This window comes from Cetorhinus maximus, chromosome 17, assembly GCF_964194155.1.
Source record: "Cetorhinus maximus chromosome 17, sCetMax3.hap1.1, whole genome shotgun sequence".
NCBI lineage: Eukaryota > Metazoa > Chordata > Chondrichthyes > Lamniformes > Cetorhinidae > Cetorhinus > Cetorhinus maximus.
The window spans coordinates 42,958,317-42,979,127 of record NC_135895.1 but is presented as its reverse complement, the minus strand read 5'-3'; the positions used below and the strand labels follow the sequence as shown (position 1 = coordinate 42,979,127).

Sequence of the window (20,811 nt, the reverse complement as noted above, 5' to 3'; positions counted from 1 at the left end):
CATTTAAGGCTGGGATAGACAGGTTTTTGGTCTTTCAGGGAATTAAGGGATATAGGGGGCGGATGGGAAAATTGAGTTGAAACCCAAGATCAGCCATGATCTTACTGAATGGCAGAGAAGGCTCTATGGGATGTGTAGTCTACTCCTGCTCCCATTTCCTGTGTTCGTGTGTAATTTTACCCCCAATCACAGCACCTGGCCTTTTCTGTTTGTGAATCTTGCTACGTGTAAATTGGACATTAGAATTCACTACATAACATTGCCTACAAAAGTATTTCACAATAGCTGAGACTCCTGAGAGATGCTCATTTGTGGGGTTGTGAAAGGCACTCTGTAAACCAGTCGACAGGCAAAAAGGAACTAGGACCACAGCATCCGAGAGGGAGGAGGTCACAATGGGAAGGGCCTGGCCTAGCACACTAAATGCTTGATGAATGGAGATTATGTGATAGAGTTTAAATCATTACAGATTTAATGTTTCACAATAATTGAACATCAACTGGGCTCTAAGGATTCCACTTAATGTCCAAGATTAAAGTGAACTCAACAAGGCTATTTAAGGTTAGGTTCCTTGCATTGCTGTCAAGTCAATAGTTTTCAGTTCATCATATTGTTGCTAGCTGTGGCTTCGCAGTGTCTTACCCTTGAGTGTTGGCCTGGGTACAATGGAGAAAATCTACTTCTCCCTGGCCACTTGTATTCACCTTGGGAGCAGAGTGCATCTCTGGGGTGGGCCGCACACCACCGGGAGGAAGAAGGTCGGGGATGAAGGGTGCAGGCCAAGGACACATACCATCGAGAAGGAGGTGGTCAGGTGGGGAAGGGCCCAGCCCGGCCCAGGGTCACACAGCATCGAGAGGGAGGAGTTTGGGTGGGAAACCGGGGAAGGGGGCTACCATCAAAAGGGAGGAATTCGGGTTGGGAAGGGCCCGGTCCAGGGCCACACACCATTGAGAGAGAGGAGGTCAGGAAAGGCCCAACCCAGGGGCCAGGGCCACACACCAGCAAGGGAGGAGGTTCAAGAAGGGCCTTCTGGGCGAGACACTCAGCACTTTACCTTGCCTTGCACCCCAGCAGCCTCCAGTAGGTTGAAAGTAAAGAAAGCTCCAAAAGAACAAAAGTAGAATAGTCTTCCCATGAGTCCTGACACGAGATAAGCAAGAAAAGAGGGACTGGGGAATCTGGCGGATCTTACTCGGCCAGTAATTGCTGTTGTTTGGAACAACAGCAATCATTGACCGAGTAGCCTGTCAATTAGGAAGTTCTATGTGTTCCTTTAGACACTGACCGTCCAAATTAACGGGCTACTCTACCATAGAGCTAACACAGGCTGAAAAGCATCCTCCCATGCTTTATCATTCTATGATTCTATTAAAAATTCAAAAATCTAATTTTGTCTCAATGCCACAGGAGATCAAAGTATTTGTGTAAAATATTAAGATATTCTTGTGTTACATGTAATGACTATTGTCGTGTAGGAATCGAATTTATCAAGATACTCATGAACTATAATGTACGAAAAGCTTTGCTGGAAGGATTAGTTGCACGCCTTAATCCATCAATGGATGACATAAAGAATCGATCTAAAATTCTTGATGGTAAGAAAGAAAAACTGAGTCATATCAAATCAACAGTGCTCAACCTGAATGTTTGAACAAATTTATTTGTTTAGTGAACAATTTTATTTGCTGGCAGAAGAAAGTTCAATAGAGTAAGTAGCGTTGGATCACTAACTGAATGAAGTTTTGTGAGTATAGCATTAGATAAAGCTTTGTGAAATGAGGCAAGGACTGTTATTTGTTAGTGCTATCGGAAAGCATATGAGGCAGTTGGTGTGGCACGCCATAGGTAATATATTTGATTTAATCTAATTTAGATTAAATGCTCTTTAAACTTAAAATGCAACTTAAATGCTCCAGTTTCATAAATTTGAATCAGTGCAGTGCTCAATTTAAGGTTAAACCAAATATAAAACATTAAAATAACCTGATTTTTATAACACTTTTTTAAAGAATTGTAGTACTTCAAACTGCAAACTCTATGTTACTGCTATATTTTTATGTGCAAGTTTGGCTCAGCTGGTAGCACTCTTGCCAGTTGTGGGTTATTGTTGTAATTAGCTGTGGGTGCAAGCTTCCCTCCAGATCTTGAAAATGTAATATTTCTAGTGTAGTACTGAGGGAGTGCTAATTCTTAACATTGTCATCCTTAGCAGGTACTATTGAATTAGTGGTTCAGCTGGGCATTAAAGATCCATGTGAAGGGCAAGGTGCTCTCACCATGTTAACATTTCCCTGCTACCCTCCCCACCCCTCAATCAACCCCATCAAAAAATAGACTAGCCAGTCAGTATTATCAACAACAACTAACATTTACATCATCGTCAGTGGTCTGTCTAAAGCAGGCTCTGACTCAATTTTCTCTTTGCTAAATGACCCTGGGTGGAATTGTCCCAGATTTTCACTAAGTGCGGTAGCGGGTGGGTAAAACGACATATTATTAATATGTTAATTATGCATTCCTGGGAAACACGCCGTTTCCATGGCGGGTGGGCTCTCAGTCACCCGCCACATCATCACCTTCGCCAGACACCATATTTAAAGTCCAGCCTCGCGCATACCCCTCAGTGCTTCCAGCCCAGGACTGTTGCATGGAAGACAGGAAAGGCAAAGAGACTGCACCCACCCCCCGGGGTTTAGTGATGTGCCCCTGGAGCGCCTTTTGGATGCTGTGGAGTCCTGCTGTGATGTCCTCTACCCCCACTCTGGCTGCAGGAGGGCCAGTGGCATCACCAATCCAGCATAGGAGGCCATGGCAGCGGTGGTCAGCGCCAATACCCTGCAAAAGAGGACAGCCACCCAGTGCCGCTACAGGTTGAATGGTCTCATCCATTCCGCCAAGGTAACATCACTCTCAATTCACACACTCACAAACCCTTCACACATGCACAGGGATCTCACACCTCAAGGGACAACAATACTAACTCCTACATACACCCTCACATCTCCATCAGGCTCATATCCTCTCAAGCTTACATCCTCATCCTGTCCATGGCTCCGCTCACCATACAAACATTTCATGCAGTGCCATGTGTCCTGCTTACTCTCTCTTCATCTGTTTCCATGCAGGAGAAGCCTGCTCACATCAGCAGGGAGAGGCCCCAGACTGGGCCCACATTAGGCCCCTCACTCACTTTGAGGAGCAAGCCATTGCGCTGACTGGTGAGGACGTGGGCCCTGCGGCGACGGTGATGTTGGTGGCAAACAGCCACCTGAGGATCCTGCACCAGATCATCCCTCTCTCAACGCAACACTCTCTCTCCTGCTTTTGACTCTGCTGCCATGCACTAATTATTTCTACTTCGGTTCATAGGAAGCTCTGCCAAGTGACCGACACCCTCAGCCAGGAAGTCCCTCAGTTTCAGCCAGGTCCTCACCTCCAGCCAAGAGGACACTCCTCCATTGAGGAGCTGGAAATGAGCAGCCTGGAAAACCCATCACAGCGCTTAACCACGTCCTTCACCAGCGCAGAGACACACCTTGGTGGGACCTAGATCTAGAGCACGCTTGGGTACATAATCTGGTGGTTACAGCAAGGACACGTGTCTGCAGCAGGAGGAGGAAAGTTCGACGGAGCTCCCCAGCAATTGAAGGACTGCTGGGGATCAGGCATCTGTGAGGTCTGAGTCAGATGACAAGCCTCTGGATTTGGCCTTCCAATTCATCCCGGAGAGTCAGCAGAAGGCATGGGAACATCACTCAGAGCTGTTGGAAGCCCTCGACAGAGTGGCACCTGAGTCAGATGAGATTGTCTGCCTGCTGTCTGTTGAAGCGGTGCCCACATATGCGTGTGTGGAGGTTTTCATGGGGAGTATGGCGGATGCCATAGAGACCCTGGTCCAGCTCAATGCAGAAATGTGAGTCGACTTGCACTCCATCGCGGGAGCCATGGATGAGTTCCTGCAGTGGCAACATGAGAGGGAAACAGGGCACCTCGACACGCCTCCAGGTGCTCCTTCCCCCTCGAGTCAGGCCGGGGCCACCGGGCACCTGAAGGGAAGAGGAGCAGCAGCTGGACACCCCTTGGTCATCCACTCAGGAATCTCAAATGCTATCCCCTCCCTCCGTGTCTCCTTTGCCTGTGAGTCCCTCAACCTTGTCCTCTGTCACCGCAAAGGGAGCAACCAGTTAACAAGTGACCCTGGAGGGAGAAGTGTGTGTATGTGGTACAGCCTTTCGAAGCCTTGTGCAAGCACTCTCCCACGCATGTGATCCTTCACATATCGCACTCACCTCAATGTCCTGAGCATTTTGAATGCTGCCCGCTGGGGTTCGCTTTCAGTTGTCCATCTGAGCTGACTTGCATTTCTGCACACCCAATGATCACGCTCCCATGCAGTACCTGACCTCGTCTGCCATGACTGTCGTTTCACTTTCGATTTTGACAGTATGGTCTGGATTCGCTTTTTCGTCAGCTCGCCCGTCTTTTTCCCTCCCCCAGTCACCCATTTCCTTTCCTCCATCACAGTTAACCCCCCGGCATTACCTTCCACCTCAGCTCTGTGACCTACCAGCCAAAGCACTTTTCCTTAGGGGATGTCCAGGCGAATGTGTACGTTCCCTTCTTTCCCGACAATCCCACCTCAATCCATATTCACCTCCCTGACCTCCTCATTCCACTCCCAGTGTATGTGTCTGTCTCTGAGTCCCCACCAACCACCCTTGCCATCCCTCTACTTATACTGCCGAACCTTCATCCTCTCACCCTACCACCTCACTCTGCCCTCGGTCATTCTCACCATTCCCTCATACCATGCCCTCCCTCAGTTCACTCCCCAGGAGGCAGTCATGGACCCTTTAGACCCCTGCCTTGCACATTCACCTGTACATCCCCCACCTCTGGACCCCTGTCCACCCCTCAACCCTCTCCTCCCAGAACCCCTCCTCCCCTCCCCCAGACCCCTACTCCAACCCCTAGAAATTTTCTCTCCTCCTGGAACCCCTTCCCCCTCCTGGAACCCCTTCCCACCCCTGGACCCCCTGGGACCCCCACTCCCCAGGACCCCGCACCCCCCAGAACTCTTTCCTCTCCTCCAGACTCCTTCCCCTCCCCACTTAGTCCTCCAAACCCACCCCCACCCCCACTTACTCCCTCCCCATTCCTGACTCCCTCAGACATCCTTACTTCTTCCACCACCCTTAGTTTTTACCCCCTCCCAACTCCTTCCTCCAGCCTTACTTCTTCCTCCACCCCTATTCCCTCTTATCTCCACACTCCTTCCTCCTCCCAGACTCCCTCCCTTCTCCGTACAACTTCCTCCCCCGGACTCTTTCCCGTCTCTGCACTTCTTCCTCCACCCTTACTCCCTCCCCTCTCCTCATTCCTTCCTTCCCTGGATTCTTTCCCCTCTCCGCACTCCTTCCTCCCCCGGACTCCTTCCCCTCTCCGCACTCCTTCCCCACTCCGAACTCCTTCCCTTACACCTTTCAACCCCCCTTTACACCTACATCCCCAGTTACCATCTTCTCCCTCATTACCCCTGTACTCACTCCTGCCTCCCAACCTCATCCCCGACACCTTCATCCGCCCATCCCCTAATCTCACCCCCCCAACACCTTCATTCCCTCCCTCCTAACCTCAGCCCCCTGACACCTTAATTTCCCCCCTCCTAACCTCACCCCCCACGACACCACTTCCTCTCCCAGTCGATCCTAGACCTTCCTCTCCCACCCACTCAACCATCATCCACCATGAGCATCAACAATGACGTTACAATTTCTGTGAGCTGCTTTGCAGCAGAGCCATGTCCATGAGAATCCACACAGCATGCCATGGATGTTCCTGTTGGGCTCCAGCATCTTCTGTTCCTCGAATGTCCGCAATGTGAGCACAGACCTGGTGGTAAGTCTCGGACTTTTGCATGTCACAGTTGTCAAGACGTGTTCTGCACCAGCATATTTTCCCGCTGACGTGGGTGGTCGATTCAGCGGAGAGGACTGAGTCCGGTGGGCTGGCCTAGTAATAATATGCTGATGTGTTACAATGAGGTTCCCAATATCTGATGGCGGGGAAAGCAGCCCACCAACAGGCTCAGCGGATGATCGCAAACTGGTTTTGCAATGTTGTGAAAGTGATTTTTGGCCTTCTCGCCACCGAAAACACCTGACGCCAGTGGGCAAAGAAAATTTCACCCCCTGTCATGTGCTTTTATATATGATCTCCTATTCTTCATACGGTCCTGAAGCATCCTTCTTGGTCATGGTCTTTTTTCATCCATCCACCCAACTATCAACTATTTCAACATCCCATCCCCTCTCAGCATGTGCCTAAACCAATTAATTTCAAATTTTCTAATAACATAAAATTACATTCTTCTTGTATTATTGCTAGCAACCCATTAATTTTCTTGTCTATTTTACTTCTCTATGCACCTAGAACTGACCTCTTTCTTTAGCATCCATGTTTCAGCACCTCATGTATAATCAAACTATTTTTTTCTTCAATTTTATGTTCAGTTTTCTAGTCAATACACTCTTCCTCCTATTAAATAAATTTTAACCATTGCAACACAGCACTACCCTCCTTGACACATCTGCCATCTTGAAGTACACTTATTCCAATATTCTGATTTTGATCATGACCGTCTTGTAAGTAACCTGAGCATAATGTTTGCATCATGTGAAATCAGATTGACGCTATGAATCTTGCCACACATTTAGCTTTTCTTTATTGCAACCCTCACAATAGTATCGATAGTTCCGATGAAGAGTCATATTGGACTCAAAGCGATAACTCTTTCTGTCTCCACAGATGCTGCCAGACCTGCTGAGTTTTTCCAGCACTTTCTGTTTTTATTTCAGATCTCCAGTATCTGCAGTATTTTGCTTTTTTTAAAATCAACTTCTAGCTCCTCTATCTTCCCCATTTCAGTGTCAACTAGCTTTCCCTCTTTGGCATTATATTCTTCAACATATTTTTGTCATTTATTTCTTTCTACCTTAAATTGAATAACTCGATCGTTATTCACCTTTATTGTTTGCTTTAATTCATTCCTTGTCGGTTTAAATCATTTACTCCAATCACTTTCTTGTCCAAATAAAAATGTCTTCCCTATGCAGATGTCTCTATTCTTATTACTGTCTCGCCTGAACCCATTGTTCTACCTGTTGTATGTTCGCATTTTTATATTTGCATAAGCTAAGACTTTTGGAGGATGGGAAGCCACCCAGGAGAGCATTGCAATAGTTGAGTCTCGAGGTGACAAAAGCACGGATGAGGATTTCAGCAGCAAAGGAGCTGAGGCAGGAGTGGAGTTGTGCAATGTTACATAGATGTAAGGAGGCAATCTTTGCAATAGACAGTATATTGGTCAGTAGCTCAGCTTGAGGTAAAAAATGGTATGCTGAGATTGTGATCAGCCTGATACAATGGCTGGAGAGGCATTTGGAATTGGTAGTGAGAAACTGGAGGGGATGGGATGAGGGGTTGAAGACAATGGCTTTGATATTGCTGATTAGCTGAAGGAAATTGCAGGGTGCAGGAAGAGAAGCCATTTCTCGAGATGCTTGGATAAGAGTGGAACCAAGCCAGGTCAACCATTCAACTGAATAGAAGGGAGATGTTGAGGAGGATGATGTGGTCAATCTGCAATAGTCGAGAAAGATGAGAAGAGATAGTGCACCATGGTGATAGTAATGGAGGATATAATTTGTGACTTTGATTGGTGCCGTTTCAGTGTAGTGGCAGGGTGGAAACCTAAACAGAGAGATTCAAACTGGAAATTGCAAGAAAGATGGGTGCACATTTGGCAAGTGATGGCACCTACATCGTGAAATTGTTCAACAGTGAACAATATCATATAAAAGTCATGTGCCCTAGTCTATCCTGAATCAACATGTACATGTGCAAACTTAGCAGCAGAAGTCACTGGGAACTTTTGACACATTCCTTCCCTAAACTAGTACTCAGGTGAAATATATTGTCCCATTAAGATCAGCCAACTCAATACAGATCATACATTAAACCCCAGGCCTACTGGTCTTTATAGCTCAGCTATACATTACTTTTCCCAATAAACCATCTGAAGAGCTATTAATTTGTTTTCTAATGCAAAATATGTATTGGTACCTGAAAATATTTTCACAAGTTTTTGTTTTGTTTTTAATTCCTAAATTCAATATAACTTAAATGCCAATAAAATTATATAATTTTAATGGCATCTAATTGCTTATAAATTTCTTAAGACAGTAATTTTCTTTCACATTTAGATGAACCCACAACAATCCTTACAGAATCCTTACCTTTGTTTGTACAGCAGGCTGCAGCAGCAAAAGTTATGGGGTAAGTCATGTGCCAAATGATTTTATAGAAGACAAAATGCAAGTGGGTTTCTGCATTGCCACTAATATTGCAAATCACTAATTGTTGACAAACCAAAGAAACTTATGGTATACTGCTCAGTGCAGCAAGTTAGAAAGTTAGAGCATACTCTGTTTTATAACATTGGTGGGGATGGGGTGTGGGGAGATGAAGAGGGGGTGAGTTTAAATGTGTGGGAGAGAACTTCTTTATGTAAGGTTCTGTTTGAAATTTGAATTTCTTAAAAAATCTTATTTTGGACTCCAAAAATTTCAGTTTCTGAGAAACAAAATGATGGACATTTTATTTCCAAAAAATTTGGAGGGATCCAATTATAAAATGTTGATATTGAGTTTTCCCTTTAGAAATGTTTACATAACAGTTTCCATCGCAAATTTTGACATGGAAAGTGAAAGAAGAAATTGCTGTTTGGATAGGATGTGAATACCATATATATGATTTTTAACATATTGATAGATTGAGGGAATAAAAGAATTGATTCCATATTTCTACCAGGGAGCAGATAATGCTTGGTGCAAATTAATGGGCACGCAGTTCATACATTTCATCCATTTTTAATTCATTTCCTCTTGGAAGCACAAACTTGATCTTTATGTGTCTTGACATACTGGTAAACGAAGGCCACATTTCAAACTAGAGCAATGTGTAGAGAGGTTACAGTATCCAAATTCAGCATCATTGACAAGGGAATCAGTTACCCGAACAATTTAAAAAATAGAAACATAGAAATACAGTTCCATAACTTCTTTTTTGTAATCTTCTCTTCTTTAAGTCCACATCACATGCTGAAATAATGGACAGTAAATTGCTGTCAGTCTTAGCTTTAATCAGATGAAACTGAGGCGGGGGAGGGGGGGTGTGGCTCATGGTCAACTCTCCTGACTCTAAGATTTCATATGAAATGGGTTTGAGGAACTTCAACTTAGTTTTTAGAATGTGAGGGAACCAAATAGTGTCAGTGTGGCTCAGTTGGTAGCACTTCTCACCTCTGAGTCAATACGTGGAAGTTCAAGTCCCACTCCAGATACTTGAGCACAAAAATCTAGGCTGACACTTCAGTGTTGTACTGAGGGAGCATTGCACTGTCAGAGATGCCATCTTTCTGATGAGGTGGTAAACTGAGGCCTTGATTACCCTTTCAGCTGGATGTAAAAGATCCTATTGTACTATTTCAAAGACAAACAAGGGAGTTATCTCTGGTGCCCTGGTCAATATTTGTCCCTCAGTAAACAAAACTTAAAAAAAACAGATTGGTTGGAATGTTGTGCCCTCCCTGTGGTGAGTTCGGTGGTGGGGGGCATTTAGTCAGGCAGGAGGGTTGTGGTGGGGACTCCGTCACCTTCCTGCCTCCACCCTAATTAAGTGATTCAGAGAATAAAAGGGCTGATTCCATATTTCTAGCAAGGACCAGGTAAAACCTGGTACAAATTCATAGGCGCACAGTTCATACATTCCATCCGTGGATGGCCTTCCCACCTAGGCACCAATTGAGGAGTCTTTAAGTGGGCAATTAATGTCCACTTAAGGGCCTCATCTCACTGCTGCTGGTATTAACTCAATGGCGGCAGGAGGCTTGCCCTGCAGGGAGCATGACAAGGAAACCCTGGAATGTTTGCTTGTGGACTTCCATGGTGGGGGATCCCATGTTCAAAGGCACTGAATGTCTGACTGAGGGACCCAGCATCGGGAAGGGGAGGGGACCTTTGAAAGCCAATCCTTGCATTTGCTGCAGACTCCATATTCCCATTCCCCCTGAACCCTACCCTGCAAATCCCTCCTGCCATCACTTACCTGTACCAGGCTCCCTACTCGATCAGAGGCTTTGTGTGGGTCTACTTGCAGTGGCAGCCACTGCATCTCTGGTGGTGTTGCAGAGTACAGAAGAGCTGCCGGGATCCTTGATCCCAGGGGTTAGGCTCGCCGCTGACCTGTTAAATACTTAAATGGCGCAAGATACAGCAGGCCTTCTCAAAAAGAGGTGACGTGGGGCCTCGCTGGCTCCACCGGTGGTTGAGACTCCCATTGTCTCTACAAGATTCTGCCCAGTATCTGGTCATTATCACATTGCTGTTTGTGGAAGTTTGCTGTGCATAAATTGGCTGCCACTTTTCTTACATTGCAATAATGGGTACTCTTCAAAAAGCACTTCATTGGTTATGAAATGCTTTATGACGTCCTGAGGTCATGAAAGGTATATAAATGCAAGTGTTAATAGTTTGACTTATTATTAAAGATGTTATGGCAAGGCACTTATGAGGCAATCAGGCAGAGTCAACATGGTTTTGTGAAAGGGAAATCATGTTGAACCAATTTATTGGAGTTCCTTGAAGGAGTCATATGTGCTGTGGATAAAGGGGAACCGGTGGATGTACTGTACTTAGATTTCCAGAAGGCATTTGATAAGGTGCCAAATTAAAGGTTATTGTGGAAAATAGAAGCTCATGATGTAGGGGATAACATATTAGTGCAGTTAGCAGATTGGCTAGCTAACAGGAAACAGAGGGTAGCTATAAATGGGTCTTTTTCTAGTTGGCAGGGTGTGACGAGTGGTGTGCCACAGGGATCAGTGCTGAGCCGTCAAATTTTTACAATTTATATAAATGACTTGGAAGAAGGGACCGAAGAAGGTGTGTTGTTAAATTTGCTGATGATACAAAGATAGGTAGGAAAGTGAGCTGTGAAGAGGACATAAAGAGACTACATGGGGACATAGATAGGTTAAGTGAGTGGGCAAAGATCTGGCAAATGGACTATAATGTAGGAAAATGTGAAACTGTCCATTTTGGCAGGAAGAATAAAAAAGAAGCATACTATCTAAATGGTGAGAAATTGCAGAGCTCTGAAATTCAGAGGGATCTGGGTGTCCTAGTGCATGAATCACAAAAGGCTAGTATGCAGGTACAGCAAGTAATTAGGAAATCTAAGAGAATATTATCGTTTATTGTGAGGGGAATTGAATATAAAAGTAGGGAGGATATGCTTCAGTTGTACAGGACACTGGTGAGACGACATCTAGAATACTGTGTACAGCATTGGTCTCCTTATTTAAGAAGGGATGGAATTGCATTAGAAGCAGTTCAGAGAAGGTTTACTAAACTAATACCAGAAATGGGCAGATTATCTTATGAGGAAAGGTTAGACAGGCCAGGCTTGTAATGTTGGAGTTTAGAAGAATAAGACACAACTTGATTGAAACATGTAAGATCCTGAGGGGTCTTAACAGGGTGGATGTGGAGAGGATGTTTCCTCTTGCAGGAGAATTTAGAACTAGGGGTCACTGTTTGAAAATAAGGAGTCGCCCATTTAAGACAGATGAGAAGAATTTTTTTCTCTCAGAGGGTAGTGGGTCTTTGGAACTCTTCCTCAAAAGGCAGTGGAAGCAGAGTCTTTGAATGTTTCCAAGGCAGAGGTAGATAGATTCTTGATAAGCAATGGGGTGAAATATTACCGGGAGTAGGCAGGAGGTTACAGTCAGATCAGTCATAGGGGAGGATTTTCTCTTCGTCGGGCGGGCGAGCCCAGGAGCAGCTGCGCAACGGACCGCAGACTGCAATCGGGTTCCGACCGCGATTTCACACTGGTTGGCCAATTAATGGCCAGCCAGTGTGAAACATGGGCTGATAACCTCAGCGCAGCCGGGGTAGGGGCAGGAGGAGCGCGAGTGCCGAAGTGTGTGCATGTGCGGGGGTACGCTCAGTGAAAGCTCCCTGAAGGCACAGAGCTGCCTCAGAGAGCTGAAGATTTTTAACATGACAAATAAAGATTTCAAAAATAAGGAAAACATGTCCCCACATGTGATCTGTCACATGAACAGGGAATTGTGAACAATGAGTTTTAAATATGTTCACTTTTTTTAGTCACTGTTGGAAACCTCATCCTGCCTGTGGATGAGGTTTCACAAAAACTACAAAGGCTGCCTGACTTATTCACCAGCCTGCCAACTGTAAGTTTGGAAGGGCAGCGAAACATTCAATTTAATTAATTGATTAATTAATGGGTTTAATAGCCCTCTCAATTGTCGGCGGGCATGCTGCCGACTCTCGTGTGTGCCTGCCGACTGAAATATCGTGCAAGTGCTCGATGACGTCGTGATGCTCGCCCGACGTCATTGCGCGCTATTTCACGCTCATGTGTGTCAGGCGCATGCTCGCACTCCGAGCTGAAAATCCTGCCCGTGATCTTATTGAATGGTGGACCAGGCTTAAAGGGCCGAGTGGCCTACTCCTGCTCCTAGCTTGTATGTTCGTATGTAATTGATACAAAAGCATTTCAGTATCAATTAAAATAGATAATGTGGATAGGAAACATACATACCACTGCACTAGGCAATGTTCTTTCGAAATTGTGGCTAAGGTACATAATTGACATGTAAAGAGTGCTTTGCTCTGCATCTAGCTACTATTATCTGACCTGGAATGCTTGATGCCAATGATCACAAAAGTGGCCTATTTCCCACCACTGACATCTAGATAAGAACCTATTTCTTTTGGAGAGAAGTAACACAAATTTTGGGTGGAAACGTAAAATTAATTATTTTATTATTATTCATTCTAATTGCAGAATGTGTCTTACATCTGTTTTATAACCTTTTGCCTTTCACAGTATACTCATTCAAGAATCTGCTGAAATAGCTGAGGAATTGCTGCAACTCAGAGTGGTGCATCACCTCATGATTGCTATGGGGAACCTGGATCATGCTGACAGCCAAAGGCAGGCTAGTTTAACATTGGAAGTAAGCATATCATTATGGGTGTAATTTTCCAAGTCTATGCTGCTGGCAGGGTGCTTCACTCGGCATCAGTTGGGAAATCGTGAAAAGTAAGCCCATGATTTCCAAACAGTTGCTGCTGATGCGCAAAGTTTCGTGCCAATAGTGTGAAATCGGCATAATTACCTCTTGCATCTTGGAGGGTAATACATGCTCAGGTAACTACAGTGATTATATTCATTCATGATAAAAATATAGATTATTGAATGCATAGTGCAGTAATTAAAGGTGAAGAAAATAATCAATTCGAAACTAGGCCAAAATGTTTTTATATATTATCAAAGATTAGAAATGCTAAGGCATAGATTTATCAATATTGATATTTCTGTATTAAATTTGAATAAAAACATGTTCCTCAGATGGCTCATTAAGTGACCTTTGCTGTCATATTTCCCTACATTACAAGGATAACTACACTCCATTGGTCATGAAAGCTGCTTTCTAATTGCAAGTTCTAATTTTCTCAACAGTCCATTACAATTATAATTAAATTGAACTAATTGAGTCAAAATGTTCATCATCATATCAGGTAAGGTAGTGTAGTTGTTACATTACTGGATCAGTAATCCAGAGATCTGAACTAATAATCTAGTGACTGTGAATTGAAATTCCACCATTGCAGTTTGAGAATTTGCATTCAGTTTAGAAAATACCTGGAAAAAATGGTATTAGTAAAAGTGGCCAGGAAGCTGTCAGATTATTAAAAAAAGCTTCCTAATGTCCTTTAGGGAAAAAAAGCTGTTTATCTCTTCTGGGTCTCTGGAAAGTGCATCTATTTGGATGGGGGCAAGGATGGAATCAGACTCAGCTATGATGCCTTCCTGCTGGCACTAACTGTCTGGTTCACATGTGAAAAATTGTGGTTTCTGAAGTCAGTGCCTTTAAGAATTGGCAGTCACGGGGAGAAAATGAAGGAAAAAACAAATTTGGAAACCAGTAAATGAAAGCATCATAACAGTTTCCAGTAAGTCATGAATTCAGGTACAAGAAGTTGTGTCCTTCATCAGAAAGCAGCTGCGTATTTAGGGAAAGGAAGCCATGGTAGTTCATGTAAATACATTTGGGACACACAGTTGCTATATGGGTGCCAATCAATAGCTCTAACAACCCTGGGGATTGAAACAGTTGATGACATCCTATGTGGGAGCATTGTCAAATTAAATAAATTGAGCTGTCTTGGTAAATAGCACATTGGCGCTGTCTTACAGAGACTTGCAAATTGGTTGATATAACAAAAGCCTTCTGTGCTTTGCTGGAAGGAACCTATGGCATGGAAATTGAGAGCTGTGGTCATTTTCCGTGCCACAGTAAGAGTTGTATGTGCTGTGATTCTCAGTTGCAATCTGGCTGCACTAATTAACTAATCTCTTCCAAAGCTTTGTGACTAAAGTACAGCTTCCTGAGACAATGCTCTTGTGAAAAGTCTTACAGAGTACACCTGGATACAAACATCCTGCAGAATGGGCATTGCTGAGATGGTCTGGCACTTCTCTGGTGCTGCCTGATTAATCTGGCTTCACCTACAGCTACCTGCTTCTCTTCTTGTTCCTACATATAAATCATGCAACATTCAGTTCACATTAGGAAGTTTATTGTGCAACCATCAGACCTCAGCTCAATAGTTGTCTTGAAATGAATTGCTTTCCAAGTGTAATGCAGAATTTAGGGAAGGCTTCCTGAGCATAAGAGTTTTTAAAAAGCTTTGCAATACTTGCAGTGAGCCCATGATATGACCAAATATGTCCACAAGCTGCTTTAATCAAGTATTTGTGTCTTGATAAATGGGTCCCAGAAAATTGTGCCTTTTAAAGAGTGCCTCATATTTTCAAGGTTGGATGGGAAGGTAGATATCATGGGATTTTGGACAGTTGACGTCATCTCTTCAGCTCTATCATTGCATGTGGCTGCCACTGGGAGGACAGATGCTTCTTGTTACAACTCAGATAGCTAGGCAGTGAAGGAACTGAGGCCTAGTCTTCATATACTTACAAACTTTAATTTAAGAAACACACATTACAAACCATGCACCTCCAATCCAATAACCACAATTTCAGCCTGCTTCTTTATATAAACTATTGAAATTCATCATTAAGCGAACATCCTTACACAATGAGCTTTTTCCAGATATAAAGCCCAGGAATTTGAGCTGCAGAAAACCTCCGTGAGCCTGCTCCTATATATATATATGAACATGGGTGAGTCCCCAGTAAATGCCCATTACCTGAAAACACCCAATTGATATGCAATTCTTCAACTCATCCTGGACATAGAATCACAGAATGGATTTCATGCTCATAGTTTTCCTGCAAAACCCCAGTCTAAACAGCTACATCAGTTATTGGTAGCTCCAAGAAAGTGTAATTGCTGACATATAGAGTCATAGAGTTAGACAGCACATAAACAGGCCCTATGCCTTTACACAACCCAGAAATATCAGGGCTTAAGTCTTGAGCAGTGAGAAAATGGCAGGAGGCAAGAATGCTGCATAAGCAAAAGCATTGGGGCAGAGTAGAATTGGTATATCACTTTGTTCTCAGTCTGTGCCCAATTTTGATAAAGGGCAGAACAGATGTATGTTTCTTGTAGGAAGGAAAAAAAATTACGAGTTTCCAACACATTATATTATCTATTCCAAAAAGCTATAAACACTACCCTGCCAGACTTTGACATTCAGACTTAAACTAATATTGCATATATTTACAAGGAATACGCTTATGCAGCTGTAAAAAAAATACTGCAACTAACTGGCGGTACATTATCTGACATGTAATGCTTCTCCAAAATAAGTTAACAATTTTTGTCATTGTCATTCAGCCAAACCTGTCCATGTCATCGTTTAGTCTTCATGCAAGCAATAAATCCTGATTACATTTAACTACCATATTCCCATATCGTTCAACCACCTATCCAATCTAATCTTGAATGTTAACAAGTTCTGCCTCAACCACTAAATCTGGAAATGAATTTTACAGCTTCATAACTCTCTGGAAGGAAATGTCTCTTGGTCTCTTTTCTAAACCACTTAAATCTAATGTATTTATAGCCCATGTTATATACTTTAGGAATTTTAAACACTTCTATCACATTGGCCCTTAATTTCCATTGTTCCTATGAAAAAAGTCTTTGTATTCTCAGACCAGGCAGCATCCAAGTGAATCTGCATTGTACCCTCTCTAAATATTGTTCCTATTGTGTGGAGCCCAATAATGCAAAGAGCACTTTAATTCAGGTCTTAAGGCCTCCCTATGACATCCTATGCGAGTGTGACAAAGGTAAACTTTCCTCCTCATCCTTCCCATATGTCTGCAGCCTTTGAAATGGTTGACCATACCATCCCCCTCCAACAACTCTCCATTGTTGTCCTGCTGAATGGGACTGCTCTCACGTGGTTCTGTTCTTATCTATTTAAACGTAACCAGAGAATCACTTGCAACGATTTCTCTTCCTGTTCCTGCACGGTTACCTCCTCTGGTGACCCCAAGGATCAATCCTTGCCTCCCTCCTGTTTCTCATCTACATGCTGCCTCTTGGTGACATCATCTGAAGACATAGGGTTAGTTTTCACATATACATTGACGACACCCAGCTCTACCTCACCACCACTTCTCTCAATTCCTCTGCTGTTGCTAAATTATCAGACCGCTTATCTGACATCCAGTCCTGGATGAGCAGAAATTTGCTCCAATTAAATATTGGGAAAACTGAAGCCATTGTTTTTGATCCCCGCTCCAAACTCTGTTCCCAAGCTAATAACTCCATCCCTCTCCGGTCAAAAGTCTGAGATTAAACCAGTCTGCTTGCAATCTTGGTGTCACATTTGATCCCAAGGTGAGTTTCTAACCTCATATCACATCACTTAAACTATTTCCACCTCCGTAACATCACTTGACTTTGCCCCTGTCTCAGCTCATCTGCTGCTGAAATCCTCAACCATGTCCTTGTTTCCTCCAGGCTCAACTATACCAAAACACTCCTGGCTGCTCTCCTACATTCTACACCCTGTAAGCTTAAGATCATCCAAAACTCTTCTTCCATTGTCTTAACTTGCAGCAAGTCGCACTCCCCTATCACGCCTATGCTCACTGACCTACATTGGCTCCCGGTCAAACAACATCTTGATTTAAAATTCTCATCCTGGTTTTCAATTACCTCCAGTGCCTTGCCCCTCCCTATCTCTGTATTCTCCTTCAACCCCACATCTCTCCGTGATATCTGTGCTTCTCTAATTCTGGCCTCTTGTGCACTCCCAATTATAAATGCTCCAGCATTGGTAGCTGTGCTGTCAGTTGCTTAGGCCCTAAACTCTGGAATTCCCTCCCTATACCTCTCCACCTCCCTACCTCGCTTCCCATCCTTATTCACTTCTTAAAATATCCCATTTTGACCAAAGTTTTGATCAACCACCTTAAGTGCTCGGTATTATACTTTGTGCTCCTCTGAAGCACCTTGGGATGTTTCATTGAGTTAATATAAATACAAGTTGCTGTAGTTGTTAAGGGTTTCTAGAAAAAGAACTTGCATGTAGCGCCTCTCACCGTGTCAAGAAATTCCAAAACATTTCACATCTAATGGAGGTTCTTTAGCATAGTTACTATTATAGTATAGAGAAGTGCAGCAGCTAATTTGTGCATAGTAAAGTCTCACAAACAGCAATGGCCTGGAATTTGCTTCCAGCATTGGAGAAGCAGTATTCACAACTGACTGTGCTGAGAAATGTGCACTTAACTAATTTGTTGGTTGGAGTGAGAATTTCAAGTTCTTGCTGCAACATGGCTGCCAACATGAGGAACAGCAAAGCCTTGCAGCAAGGCACATGCCAGGTGATGCCATGCCCCTGGTGACATTATGAGGTGAAGGCACACCCATTAAGGTCAATCTTCAGTTGAAAGGCAGGTGAGTGTTTTATAATATTTCAAAAACTTTTAAACATTTTATAAGCTTTTAAACACCGTTATAAATTTTAAAATACGTTAACAAACTTTGCCCAGTGACTGCCTCTGGGAAACATCTTGGACAAACAGCCTTGGTTTTCAATAGGAGCTGTATGTCCAGAGTGGACCTTAGAACTTGAAATACTTAAAACTATCAGAGAAAATAGCAAATAGTGTTTCCACAAAATAAATTCAGACCCCATCTCACACTAGTATCATGCAAATCTCTCTCCCTTTCTCCTAGTCTGGAAATGCACTGAAACTGTCCAGTGATGCAGAAGAAATTTCTTCCTTCCCCCACATCACCCTCTTCAAACATGTACAGATCAAGGATGGACAAAAATTAGGTTTATAATCCTTTTACATCACTAACACAAAGTGCTTTCAGAATAAAAGTACTTAATTTGTAATCTTTCGATTTGGAAATAGCTTGAGACTTCATTGTCCAAGTTGGATGTCAAGTAAGAGTGAATCAAGTGACCATTCAGTCTGAAATAATGCAACTCCTTCGTATATTATACATAACTCTTTGCATTCTTGGCAGTTATTTGTTGAACTGAACAAGGAGTTTCCATAGTTATAGCTCCAGTGTAGCACTAACCAAAAACCCCTTTTTCCTGCTTGAAATGTAAAATAGTTTCTGAGAAATCAACTCTCCTGCCTTAGGATACCATTTCCACATTAGTTATGATTGCTTTAACACCCAAATACCAAATCTTTGAGATTTAAATACTCAAGTACACTATTCTTTCAGAACTATTCCTTTTTTATCTGATCTTTACTTAATTATTACTAATACACTGAATATCAATGCTTTGAAAGTTTTAAAGTTTATTTTTCATGCAAACGTCTTTGCAATCATGACCAGAATCCACCCTTAAAACCAACATGATTGAATAGTTGTAACAATTAAGCTTATTTCATAATCTTTTGTTATGATCCAATGTTGAAATTATATATTTCTCCCACCCACTTTGATTAAATATAATTTCTACATTAAAATTTCAATCATTAAAGCCTTGTTCATGTCATGATGCACAATATAGTATTTTAAGTGACTATGAATATGTTACTGCTATGCTACAATAGGCGCTCATTTATCAAAGAGTTAGGCGCTCATTTATCAAGAACTACAGTGCGGTTTTCAATTAAAATTACAGAAATGGTCTCTGCCTCCCTTCAGCTATGATCAAAATTTATCTGAAACTATGTTAAAATTGCAAGTAGCTAACAAAATTAAACTAGCTGGCGATTGCGTATGTGAATATTTTTGTGTCATATAAATCAAGAGTCACATTATTGTCCATCCCAGTTTTGGAGTGATTCATTTTGAGTTGTACCTCCTAACACCAATACGTTATCATCATGCTTCCATGGGATAAAATTGTTTTTATTTTAGCAAATTGATAAAGATCTTTCACCATGGAGGCACACAGGATCTTGATTTAACATATCAGTATTGCACTGATGTGTCAGCTTCGGTTAATCATTACCTTTCTTCTTTTATATTCTATACCTCTTTAGCCATAGCAATGTCACTTGGAACTATATCATTGCTTCTTCACTGTCGTTGGGTCAAAATCTTGGAACTCCCTTCCTAACAACACTGTGGGTGTACCTACATGCACCACATGGCATGCAGCGGTTCAAGAAAGTGACTCACCACTACCTTATCAAGGGCAATTAGGGGTGGGCAATAAATGCTGCCCTAGCCAGTGATGTCCACACCCCGTGAAAAAATTTTTTAAAAAGTGCTACCGTTAATATCCTATGAACTTGTACCTCCAAATCCTTCTGCTGTTCCATAGAACTAAGCTTTCTTCCATGAACAATCCAATTACTGTTATTTTCTTAATAAAATGCAACACTTCATATTCATTGTTCCTGCTAAGCTCTGTAATCATGCAATAACCTGTGCAGGTCAAGTTGGCTCCTTTAAGTTACCACAGATGTGTGGCTGCCAGAGGCATGATGGAGCTCTGTTTCTGTTACACCCTGTTCTAAATAATTTCATAATATGTTACCAAAATACCATAATATTTTAACCAATCAGCACCCTCTTCTCATGCAGTATTAATTGTTGTTCCCTTTGAGGTTTGTATTCTTGCAATTCTGTCCTGATGAATGCAAAATGAAAAGCTTTGACAACGTCTCTTTTTTTCAGCAATACTCAAGTCCTGTTTTACCAAGTGATTATTCATAACATTTTGTTTGTATAAATGAGAATTAAAAGCTATATATCTTTCATTTCAGCACCTGATTCGTACATTTCCAGTTGTAGAAGAAAATGTACGAAAAGCCATGGGAGAAACACTTTATGAATTGTATATGGTAATTCTTTAATCATCTTAATTATAGTAATTTATGACAATAATAGCAAATAGAACTGCATTTTTTTCCAAGCTTTCTTTTCTTTGAACATTTTAGAATTGTCCTTTTTCTAAAATATATAAATGTAAAAGTATATTGCAATTCATTACACAATGATTTTTTGCTTTACATAGAAAATATGATTTTGAAATCATTTATCATTAATGTTCTATTGGAGTATATGTATAATCTTTGAGTAAGTAGTGTGAGTAGTTACTTACTTTTGATCATGTGCCTTTTTAAATGTTTCCTCCCATTTAAAAATGTTTGTTTCACTTCTTTGATTCACTGGAGCTTTCATCTGTAGTACTGACCCAGAGAAGCTCCTACATTTAATCTGGTCCTTGTTAAATTAGCTGATTT

At 42.5% G+C, this 20,811-nt stretch overlaps 1 protein-coding gene across 2 annotated transcripts in view; it reads left to right on the top strand.

Annotated features, from left to right (window-relative positions):
• Window positions 1-20,811, top strand: part of armh1 (armadillo like helical domain containing 1) — a 39,108-nt gene that overhangs the window by 17,050 nt on the left and 1,247 nt on the right. The window contains exons 7-10 of one of the 2 annotated variants that reach the window (XM_078561078.1): window positions 1,479-1,598; window positions 8,268-8,340; window positions 12,982-13,111; window positions 20,332-20,409. In XM_078561078.1, the coding sequence (XP_078417204.1) occupies window positions 1,479-1,598; window positions 8,268-8,340; window positions 12,982-13,111; window positions 20,332-20,409 (401 nt within the window). The remainder of the gene's footprint in view (window positions 1-1,478; window positions 1,599-8,267; window positions 8,341-12,981; window positions 13,112-20,331; window positions 20,410-20,811) is intronic. The other variant, XM_078561079.1, reaches the window with a different exon arrangement.